The sequence below is a fragment of the Manis javanica genome, chromosome 7, assembly GCF_040802235.1.
Source record: "Manis javanica isolate MJ-LG chromosome 7, MJ_LKY, whole genome shotgun sequence".
Lineage (NCBI taxonomy): Eukaryota > Metazoa > Chordata > Mammalia > Pholidota > Manidae > Manis > Manis javanica.
In genome coordinates this window covers 52,562,695-52,575,260 of record NC_133162.1, presented here as the reverse complement: position 1 = coordinate 52,575,260, position 12,566 = coordinate 52,562,695, and the positions used below count along the sequence as shown (strand labels likewise).

The 12,566-nt window shown below is 33.7% G+C and overlaps 1 protein-coding gene across 7 annotated transcripts in view; it reads right to left on the bottom strand.

Moving 5' to 3' along the window:
- JMJD1C (jumonji domain containing 1C) overlaps positions 1–12,566 on the bottom strand; it is a 380,729-nt gene that overhangs the window by 79,689 nt on the left and 288,474 nt on the right. For all 7 annotated transcript variants that reach the window (XM_037003016.2, XM_037003015.2, XM_073240986.1 and 4 more), the window contains one exon: positions 12,022–12,135. In XM_037003016.2, the coding sequence (XP_036858911.2) occupies positions 12,022–12,135 (114 nt within the window). The remainder of the gene's footprint in view (positions 1–12,021; positions 12,136–12,566) is intronic.

The following is a 12,566-nucleotide window of genomic DNA, read 5'->3' as shown; positions in this document are numbered from 1 at the left end:
AATAAAAGTCTAAAGAGTTTGGAGAATGTGTGAGTGATATAAAAATTTCATCTGGAATTAGATTGAATTGGAAGACTATCATTGATAGCCAGGAGAAAACATAACAGTATCAAGAATCAAGAGGAAGCACTGTTATGTTAACATTCAGAAAGGCATGATGGTTACTTCCTCACACGTAGGTTTCTGGCAATACTTGGTAGGCCACTTCCTGGTGACCACTTCTTAGTTGACTTGACATGACTGAATGCTTCTACCTGTCCGGTCACCTTAATCTATAGTCCAATAGATCTAAATAAAATGGAAGGCAATGGAAATGTGTGGAAGGTCTTTTCATTAGCATAATGTCTGGGAAGAGGTACCACAGGCACTTAACCATTTCAAAGCCAGAGATGCTTGAGGTCCTACAATTCACTACAAAGCAAGGAATTAATTATCAATAATAAATGTTGACTGTTATTTTGTGTCAATTTGGCCAGTTTGGTCAAACATCAGTCTAGATGTTGCTGTGAAAGTATTTTTCAGATGTGACATTTCAATTAGTAGACTTTGAGTAAAGCAGACCACCCCCCATTATGAGCAAGGGCCTCATCCAATCAGCTGAAGGTTATGAGAAAAAAGAACGAGGTCCTCCAAAGAGGAAAGATTCTGCCCCCAGACTGCTTTTAGACTCAACATCAACTCTTGCCAGAATTTCCAGACTACCGCCCTACTCTATGGATTTCAGACTTGCCAATCCCACAAACATATGAGTCAATTACTTAAACCTCCTCCCACTCCCACTCCCTTTCTCACTAAGCACATGCTTGCATACACACATTCTACTGGTTTATTTCACTGGAGGATCCTAATACAGTCCCCCCCACTGAGAAATGTTATTAGCTTTGTCTCTTTACCATCTTCTAAATCCTTGACTTCTGAGAAAAAAATAAAATCAAGAAAAACAAACAGGCAAATATCTGGTATTACTGCATAAACTGATTCCATAGTGTAAAACATCATAAACATAACTCTTTTAGAATTTTTGGCATGTTACTATAATTATACTTATGTCTCTCCCCTGACCTGAAAGAGAATCAAGTATTTTATCTGTCCTTAAATTCCCACTATCTAGCAGAGTGATTGGCACATAGCAATAAATGAATGACTATATGTGTAGTTCAGCATCACCATATCTTTTTTCCTTGAATCTTAAAAAAACATGCCTTCTCTAAAAGACAGGTCTGTGCCTAACTCCAAAGACTGATCAGGTGCTTCAGAAAATCTCAACAGTTAAGCACAACAGTATCCTTTAATATGATTTAGCTCTAGAGGTAACAATCATTTGGACAAATCATACAGTTGTAGAGAAGTGACAAGTAATCAAACCTGTGTAATATTAGCATTAAGGACAGATAGACAGACTAAGAGCCTAGAAAAAAATTTTTTTAGATAGAGTAAGTGGTTAACTGGTATTCAACAAAGGCGCCAGGACTATTCAAAATGGAAAGGACAATTCTTTACAACAAATGGTGCTCAAAAATTGGATATTCACATGGAAAAGAATTAAATTAGATCCTTAATACCATATAAAAATCAATTAAAAATGGGTCAAAGACCTCAACATAAGAACTAAAATCATATAAAACGCTTAGAGGAAATTTTTCATGATGTTGGAGTTGGTAGTAATTTCTTGGGTATGACACTAAAGGCATAGAGACACTAAAGGCATAGACAACAACAAAAAAGTAGGTAAACCTGACTTCCACAAAATCAAAAACTTTATACAGCAAAAAACACTGAGAAAAACTCCAAATATGGGAGGAAATATCTGCAAAACATCGATCTGATAAGGAATTGATAATACTCCAAAAAACCAACTAAATTCAAAAGTAGCCAAAGAGCTTCACACTCATTAGAATGGCTTATTAACAAAATGTAAAATAACAACTCTTCTCACACATATGGAGAAATTGAAACCCTTTGCTCATGGGGAAGGTAAAATGGTACAGGGATTGTGGAAAAGTCTGGCTGTAAGACATGTAAGACAAATTTCTATATGCTCCAGTGATTCCATTCTTAGACATATATGAATAAGTACTGAAAGGTGGGACTCAAATAGATATTTGTATACCAGCTCACAGCAGCATTATTCACAGAAGCCAAGAGGTACAAACAACCCAAATATCCATTAACAGATGGATAAACAAAATGTGGTGTATACACACAAAGGAGTATTACTCAGCCATAAAAAATAAATGAAATGCTGACATACGCTACAACAAATGTTAAAACTTGAAGACATTAAGTGAAATGAGCAAGTCACAAAAAGACCAAGTCTAGACTAGACAAAGAAAGAATATATTAATAAAATAGAAAAGAAGCTACCAGGAGCTGAGGACATTAAATTATTGGGAAATGGGGAGTTACCACTTAATGAATACAGAGTTTCTACTTGGGATGATGAAAAAGTTTTGAAGATAGAAAGGGAGATGATTGCGAATATATTTAATGCCACTGAATTGTATACTTACTTAAATGGTTTTAAATAGTTAAGTTTTACTGTTTGTTTTCTTTTAACAAATGTACATTATTCCTTTACTCCATGAGGACAAGGTTGAGGTCAGTCTGATAAGCCCACTAAAAATGGTTTAAAAGGCTCCTTCTCATTACCATTCCAATCTTCACAAGAAAGATATGGCTAGGGTTTATGCAATCAGACCATGCAACACACATTCTGCATATTTGCTTCATTTCCTGCATTTAGCCATTCCTGCTGTCCTAATGGGTTAGGTACTTGCTATTCATACTGAGACACTCAGAGGTCATCTATTCTAAGAATAAGGGCATCCCTTCCCTATCTCTCAACATCAGGGTAGATTCTGTATCCCTCTATTTGTTACTTAATGCATTTTGCCTATATTTACTTTCATATTTGTGTGTTTTTCCCATGATATTATAAGTCCTATGAAGCCTAGGTATTTGTATTCCTGAATGCAATATGGCAGGCACTCAAATAAAATACATAATTAAAAAGGCCCCAGTCTATTATTTGTTGACTAAGAGCTAGTGGTTTTTACTTCAGTCTGAAGCCTAGGAAGACTTGGAGCTTAGAGACGATCTTTTTGGTAAAGGCTTAGAAGGGCTTCATTTTAAAATACTGTTTTTCACTTTTAACTCTGAGCAAACTGGGACTTCAGGATACCTATATGCACAACAGAGAAAACCAGACAGCTGAGAAAAAAGAGTGCAAAATATCTTAAATCTGTTTGGATCCTTTTCCTAGGGAACAAATGAAGTCTGAAAATGATGCATAGAGAGTGCAGCTTAATGCCAGTGCTTGAAAAGCTGACAGAACATGCACAGGCAATACAATTAAGGAAAACATTAATTATATTTAGTAAAGATGTTGACTCCAAGACAAATAATGAAGTGTTAAACAAAGGAATAATGTGTAAATAAGAGACATTTCCCATTTGGTGGCTCACAAAGGCCAGGTGGTATTAGCAGAAATAATATCTTGCTGTTAAGTGTTTGGTTCAACTTCTGTTTAGGCTACCCCTTAGGTGTGTAAATCTAGAAGCCAAGTCTCAAATTCCCGAACCTCACTTTTCTTGACTATAAAAATTGCTGTTATTTATTCTCTCCTTTCCTCGTATGTCTTCCTTCTCCTTTCAGCCTGCTCTGGATGTCCATGACACTGCCTGTTCCTATACTGATTGTACTAAGAAACACAAACATTAGATCTAAAAGGTCTTATAAAAGACAGGAGGCAAGTGGGCGAGTCACCACTGATACAGAAAAGTCACATGGAAACTGGTATTGTGAGAAGCAAAGCCTATGAGTAAGCAGAAGAAACCTATCTGCAGAAAGGAGATTGAGGAAGGGAGAAAGAAGGAATATGTGACTTGAGTTCCTGACTTTCTAGTTCCTAATTCCATTCCAAATAAGGTTTAGCTGTATTTTCCTGCTCTGGATGTCCATGACACTGCCTGTTTCATCTTTATATTTATATCCACCCTTTTAAAATTTAATCTAGGTTAAGTAGGTTTCTATTTCTGCTACTTATTCATTTGTAAATTAGACATCTCACCGATTTATGTGGATTAAATTAATTTATGTATTCTGAAAGGATTATACAAAATTAAAGTGACAATACAATGTTTTCCTTGTAAGAATAACACAAAAATCAACTAAAATAATGCACATGGAAATTTTGTCTATCTTTACAAATGTGAAACATGTACAACACACTGAGCAAAATAAAATTTTAATTTGAGAGTTAATATGGCTGTGTGTGAGAATTTGCAGTCGGGCAACAGGAATAAATAAATAATATCAACCTATTTTGATTGGCAAAAAGAAATAAATCCTTCTCAATGGTAACAAGTGGTGGTTTAGAATCTTTAGAATCTGCTGCCTACAAGTACAGTTTCACATACTTCAAATTCATAACAGCAGTCAGAAAAATAAAAAACTAAGAAGGGACTGGCAGATTTTTCAGCATATGATCATAGCCACTTTGGGACCAAGACAGAACTACTGCAGACTGTGAAATGTTTTTAATCTGAATATTGCAGAACTGTTCATACTTGGGCCAAATTTCAGTCAAAATAACATGTTCCTGGACTCCACAGACACATTTTCAGCACACTAAGTTTTGCAACCAATTTTTACAAATGAAGAACTCCCTTCTTAATGGCAGCAGATATGCACTTGGGGAAATCAACATACCTGATTTGTGGAACCTTAATAAGCGTGTCTCATACTATTTTTGAAATTATGGCAATATAAAATCAGTCAAATAGAAGACGTACTTAAAGAGAATGCACAGCAAGTTTACTGAATATTAAAACAAGATGTATCAACTTAAAATTTTTAAAAAGTCTGCTTAAATAAGGAAGTACAATGACTCCGTTTTAGCTACTGGTTCCCCTTTTTCTTGTAGTCCATCCTACTTTCTAGGCTTCAGCATGGCTCCACTATTGCAAGCTGTCACTTTTGACCAGAAATGGAATAAAGCCAACTACTACACAATAGCAGCTTCCAGCTCTGGCCTCATCTCCTAGACCGCCCCCAGGCCAACGCCTGCCACAGATACTGATCCTACTAAGCCAATAGTCCACTAGCAGTCAGTTCATAACTATGGCTATGATCCTGTATTTTTTACACTCCTGGCACAGTGTATATCCTACAGTCTCACAGTTCTCCTTTCTACTGACTTTATGGTAACAAAGCACCTCTAAGTTTCAATCAAATGGTAATATAAAGGCAAACTGAAATTGAAAAGGGAGTTGCATATGAAAACACAATGTGCTCAACTTCTGTCAAAATGTAATTCAGAAAACGGATATAGAAAAATACAGAAAAGGAAGCTCTTAGTATGTACTATTATCCCAAACAATCCTCTTAACCCAATTTTGCATAATTCTGATTTGCATCTGGCACTACCTGACTCATTACTTCTCTTTTCAGACAAACGTAGATTTAGGTTGAATGTCTCTCTCTCTTGAGACTAACTTAATTATTCAGGGATTAACTTGATTACATTAATGTTGGCCAGAAATGGTTGTTTTTCCACCTTGAGCAGGTTCACAGAATTATGACTCTAATTGTTAGAAAGGAACTTCAAGGGTCATTTAGTTCAACTCTTACTGCATAAAGGACTTCCAAACCATAGTACTATATCCACAGGGGCTCTCATCCCGCCAAACAAAGAAAAGCAATTGTGTAACTAAGTAGCACTTATGCTTTTTTGAGATAAAAATAACTATCAGCTGCAAATGGGGCTTATGACTCCTCTGAGGAAAAAAAGGTAAGTGTGTTGAGGAGGGTAATACCTCAATAGGGTTCTTTCTGCATCTTTTGTAATATCATTTTCTTAGAACGACAGTTTAAGAAGTCACTATGGAATCTTATCTAAATATACCCCTTAAAAAGGGGTAGAAAGAGAATAAACACTATGACAAAGCCATATTCTATTACACACTGACCATGGCTTATAACGACAACAAAAAAGTTTATCTAGCACCAGCTGCAGAAAGAATGGTAAGACTTCCAGAAAAAATAAGTAAGACAGATTATTAAAAGTAAGAGATGCAGATGGTGGAAGAGTAATATCCAATAGTTTCATATGGAAGAGAAAGGAAGTTTCAAATATCTACAAGAAAGGCTTAAGACACCACCTACAAAAAGGAAAATTTAGGGCATGTCTAAATAGCTACCTTCTACTGAGTGATTTCTCTGTAATAATAAGCTTTCTAATACACTATTTCATTTAATCTTCCTAACAACTCTGAAGGAGATAGTGCCTTTATCTCATAGGTGAGGAAACCATGATTTAGAATGCTTTAGACTCTTCCAATGTCACAGAACTAGCAAATGGTAAAGTTAAAATTTGAAACAATGTCTGCATGAATTGACTTCAAAATTCATGTCTTAAACATTGTGCTAGACTGAGTCTCTAGGACAAAAGACTAGTGAAGATTTAAAACAATTAGCTGCTTCTATATAATAACCAGATGTCCCTGTTAATGTAGAGAATTTTGTTATGCTCTTGCTTCAAAGTTTCCAATGATTCATATGGCTTACAAGATAAAAGCTGCTTAAGTAACTGTATTTAGCAGTCCTTTTCCCCTTTTATCTGACACACACTATTTACCTAGTTTGATGCCTACTATTGAAAAGCAAGCTCTCCTCTCTAGCTACACTGATCTATTGTCCCCTAAATCTACCTCCTCTCATTTCTGATCCATGCTGTCCCTCCTGCCAATGTCTGCTTTATTCTTTCACTTCCAATTCCATCCAAATAAATCCCGTATTCAAGTTTTAACTCCTTCGTGAAACTTAACCATTTAAATTTTTACTGACTTTTCTGTTCTTTGTATTCCTAGTCTTTACTAGGCATTTTGACTCATTAAATCAAGTATACTTCAAGGAAAAAATTTTTGAAATATGTAAGTTCTTATCATGGATTGTAAATGCCTTGAAAGCAAAAGAGGACTATAACTTATACTTCTATCAACTTTTAAAAGACATTAAGCAATAGCAGGAAGCTATGAATAGGAAAACCACATAATTTAAATAACTGTTGAATGAAATCAGTTGGGATGTTTCCAAGGCCAGACATTAAAAATTTTTAAGGGTTAAGTCAAAGGGGAATAGAGTCTAAGCATAAAATTTCCATTTAAAGACTCCTTTCTGGGGAAAAATCAGGTGAGTCAACACTCAGTAGAACACTCATAATGAAATGATAGCACCTACTGTGCTCCTGACCTCTGTCTTTCCTATCTTAATTACACTGCAGATGCCCTCATTCATGGGTGGGCGGGGAGTGTAGGCTCCACTTTCATATCCTAATAGGAGACGTGCTTCCAGTGTTTCATACAAATTCCTATAAAACATATTAATACCAAGTTCAGTCAATATTGAAAAAAAAAAATCTAATTCCTATCTTAAAAAAAAAAACCAACCCAACAGTTTGCTGGGCAGTTTCTCGAAGTCAATTTTTTTTTTCTTTCGGTAAAATTAATGAGGGAGCAGTAATTTTGATACCAAAAAGAGAATAAATCTGAGAGGAATTCTGGGACAGAAACATTTACATAACTATACCAATAAATCCTGTACCAGGTCAAATTCCCATTTCCTCTACAGGAAAGTTAGTTTTAAAAAAAGGTCTAAAACATGGTATATCTTTGCTACAAATTTAAGTGAGAGTAAAGAAAACTATGAAAAACAAGTCTTTTCCCTGTCCACCAAAGCAATATTAACATGATGTTCTGTTTACTTCCTTATGTAAACTATTAGCAATTATCGTCATAGTACCCTTGAGGAATAAATCTGCTTATAAGCCAAACTACTACCAAGATTTTCAAACTTCCATCAGTGGCTCACTTATGTCAAATAATTTAGAAGGTAAAAAGACACGTCTCTGCTACACTCCACTCCCTAAACTACTAGAAACTTCTCATAAGCAGTCATTTTTAAATTTTTAGTTAATTAGAAGTGTTGAGCAACAACTACGTCAGGGATATCCTGAAATCACAGCCAATAAATTTGTATCGTCAATGATGGAAAAATTGTGGGTCAAAATGAACTGAAACTGGGAAAACAACTTTTTTCACTGAGGAATACAGAAATGATAGACATACAGAGATATGACACAGTCAAGACACACTCACACTGATTAATATAAGACTCTTCTTTGGTTCAAGTATTTAAGCAATCTTTACTCCAGGTACTAAGAAAATACTCAGGTTTGCTCCACTCACTCCCTTTTCAATTCACAGCAAATAGTACTCCACTTTGTATTAGTAAAGTAGTTCAATGTCTATATCCTATGATAATAAAAACTGTAATATGAATAGTCTTATCACTAAACTTTTATCAGATTATAATCCAAAATGTCAAACTGGATCATTCCCTCATGTCTAGGATGATTCTACCTTATTCTAGGGAAAATACTTCATTACTACAATGAATTTTAATATATAATTAAGATAAACATAGGGTATAATTTTGAACAAGCACATTCTGCTTCAAATCTCTACCAGTTTTAAACTGGTGCCCCAAAGAGGATTGTGATCCCTACAAAATACTGGACTAGCAAGGCAGACCAACCCACATTAGTTGATACGAGTCATGTACAATTTTCAGGTAAGAAATAATTTATTCTACATCCTCTGTGAAGCAACTAACCTGAAAACTGCAGGCGTGTACATGGCCAGAAGCCAAAATTCAGGACAAGATGATTTCAAAGTCATGCTAAAAGTTAAGTGCTCATATTTCATTATCAAACTGTTTATGAATTGGATCAAAACTTCAAAGTTTAATGAAGTTTTTTTTAGAACATCTGTACTCATTCTCTAAAGCAACAATACCACAGAAGTCACAGTAACTTAAAAAAATACTGACATATGTAAAGCATCTTTTAAAACAACTAATTTGTTTTTTTCTCCTTCCCAGCCAGTTGAGATACATAGTAGAATCTGCAGTGCTCCCTCCTACTTCCTTTCTTTTCCCCTCCCCCTGTACTTCAAAGAAAATTAACTGCAGCCAGGCATGATCAGAAAATCTAAAAGGAGGAAGCAGAAACTCATTTGTGTGCATAAGGAAGGAAAAAACAGAATTAACAATACCATGGTATGCTGCTTCAGTGATCTAATTAATATGCATCCATTGCATTGCCTAAAAGATGCTGATGTGATTTTTCTCCTCATTCAACTGTTTCCAATATACTCAACACTATGATCTACAATGGTTGCAGCCCATCCCCCAACTTCATGTCACCTAAAAATACCAACCAGATCAACTAATTTAATACATGCCATCTGATGTTCAATGCATTGAAATCATTTAGAGAGATAATGCAGGATTCTAACCAGTGGCCTAAAAATGAAAGGATCTGTATTAATCTGAAGTCATCTGTTCCCTAACCATTATTTCACATTACCATTCTGATATATTAAAATTAGGGCTGTACAAACTTTATCAAGGAAACTAAAGGGAACATACTACTACAGAATAAAATGCTGAGAACTCAAGAAGAAAGATGGTGTATGGAATTCCCACTACAAAAACGTTTAAATCAATTCACAGCAAAGCACCATTTGTGTGAATTTTTGAAACAAAATGTATACATACTCATCATTCTAACACAAAGGCCATTTTCAAAGACTTTTCTCTCCATCACACTTAAAAAGTCTATGAAGGATTATTAACATCCAGATTGAAAAGAAACTGCCTCATGAAATTTAAAGAAATGAGAAAAAACGAAGCCCATTTAAAAAACTTGTTCAATTTTCCCTAAATTCCCTTTGACTTATATAGGGTTAACCTAAGGTTAAGATATGTTGAGGCATTATTTACAAAATGTATGCCAGTAACAGCTGCCATGTTTAAGATGCCAAGGAATTTAATGTACTGTTTAGACAACTGGTCAGAGAAAAGCATTCTGGGATAAAGCCACTCTAATTATATGAACTCTAAAATTGTTTCCTTTACCTAGAAAGTGTATACTTCAATATTTAAATAAATAAATTTGAAAAACTAGACTGAGCGATCTTAGGTTTCTGGAGTAAATTCTCATTCAAAATGTTATGGTAGTGTCTATCATTTACACACTGAAGAAAATATTTTTATGTTATTTTACCTGATAAAAATTTAATGTAAAAGTTCAAATACAAACAAAAAAAACTACTGTACACCATAAATTGCTTTTGAAACTCCTAGGAAATTCAAAAATTAAGACAAGCTGTTTCCTAAATCAAGTGCTGCTAGTGTCATCCCTTCTGGTTTCTCTGAGTTAAGAATTCACCTTTGTGAAGCATAAATGTTTAAATCACTTCACCTCTGGGAGATATGGTATCCTTCAAGAATAGAGGATGACTTATATTGATAGCAATATAAATAAATAGTTTACTAACAAAGACAATCAAACAATTCACCAAATAAGACTTTCACTCATGTGCCTTTATTTTAGAATTATCAGAATTTAAAACAGTTTAAAAATGAATAAAAGAAACTATGAAATGTTAGCACATTGTTTCAATCATTTGTAATTTTTAATGAACATGTTGTAGCGTTTTAGCCCACCTGGCAAAAGTTTATTTTTAAAAGTAATTTCTACATGATGATTTCACTTCTCTAAATCAAATCCAAGCTGAAATTTTCAGAGTGCTGATCAGCAACAAAAGAAAACAGTTAAGAGTTAGAAGTTCCCTTTGCTTTTACCTGGATTCAGATAGTCCAGTTCCCACTAAAAGACTGTTAGAAATGAAAAAAGTCTTAATAAAGCCTATAATAAACTTAATGGTATTCACAATGAAAAACAAAACAAAATAAAACCCAAGGGAAAAAGCTGTAACACCTCCACTATTAGACTGGGACTTGCTATGAATTTTTAGCTATAAATATTGTAAACAAAATGCAGAAACTTAATAGTTCAAAAACAAGGCCATCTGTTGAAATAAAAATAATGAAAAGACAAAAGCACATCTATATAGTACTTTAAGATAGAAAATAACACTTAACTGAGGGAACTATCACTACAATTTGGTAGCTCTAACAGAAGCAGCACATAACTACTCTAATTCCCTAAGTATTATAACTGCACACACAACAAATCTCTGCTCATTAACTCAAGCTCTTATTTCCATGGAAACAATGCTTCTACATTTTATTTTGAGAAACGGTAACTATTCTGAAATGAAATAGTAATATGGATTTCAGCTCCATTTAAGAAAAAAGTCAAACTAGTTCACTCATCCTTTCTTTCAATGCAGTTATTTTAAATATTTAGGTGTAAAGAAACCTATAAAGAACCTATAAACAGACTTAATTCAGTCTAAAATCCAAATATACCAAGAAAACAAACTTCTGTGCATTTTTATTTTTACCTTAAAAAATTAGCTGGTAGAATTCCTAGAAATTCAACAATTTTAAAAATAAAAAAATATAGCTTACTACTTTTGATCTGAGTTTCTTCACATGATTTAAATTTAAAAGCCTACTAGAAAATGTTTTTCCAATTAAATGTATTTGTGTTTAAATTGCAACTGGGAACTAAAATTTAAGAACTCAACTACTCAATTAATGACAATCTGAAGGAAAATTCCCAATTAAGAAGAAAATGAACTACTATTATGCTAAATTGATATGTATGCATATAATAAACATTCATCTCACTTAATTAACATTAATTGACCTAATTCTTAACTTTTAGAGCTGGAGACAAAGATAATTTATACTAACGTTAACTAGTTATTTTCTAATAACGGACATTACTAATAATGTCAGAAATTTTATTTTCCTCTTTTGTGTATTCCCAGTGAAAGAATGCTTGCTGCCTGGCTTAACAGTAAGTTCTCATTACGTATTTATTAATTGGATACATGAATCATTTATCCTATAGTCTAAATTAATGAATGGATTGACTGGGTTCCTTACACACATAGATGATAGCCGGAACTGAGTTTTAAAAGAATATCTGAGTATCAGTGAGTTTAATCAAAATTTAACGTGTAAAAGCAACCTTAACTTTCTTACCTGGTAGGGCTGAAAGGCACTATCTTCAGTTAAAAAATCCAGTTGTTTATCTATAAGGAATTCTACTGCAGTGATTGAATTGAGTATACTTTTTTCAACCAGGGGTTTGAAAATCTGGTAAAAGAAAAAAAAATTTCTAATGGTTATTTTCTGCGTTGTATCCTCAAAATGTGAAGTTTATATATAAATACAATGTATTAATGCCATTATCATTATAGTTTTAGGATACTAATTATTATTAGTTACCATAATACAACATTTTTATCCATACAATAGAATATCTTATATATTAAAGAGGAATTAAGTACATAGTTGTACTGTTTGCAAAACTCATTAATGTAGCTCTTTACTACCTAACTATATTGTAATCATTTTATATTTTATATTGTTAAGTAGCAGAGAACCACTTTATATAAAGCAGTTTTTCCATGTTATTGAAAAAGAGGAATTAAGTAGATTTTGAAGAATGATACGAAAAAAAATTCCAGTATATTAGGTCCCAGTTGTTTATTTTTTAAAAGGGATATAATCAAACATACACTTGC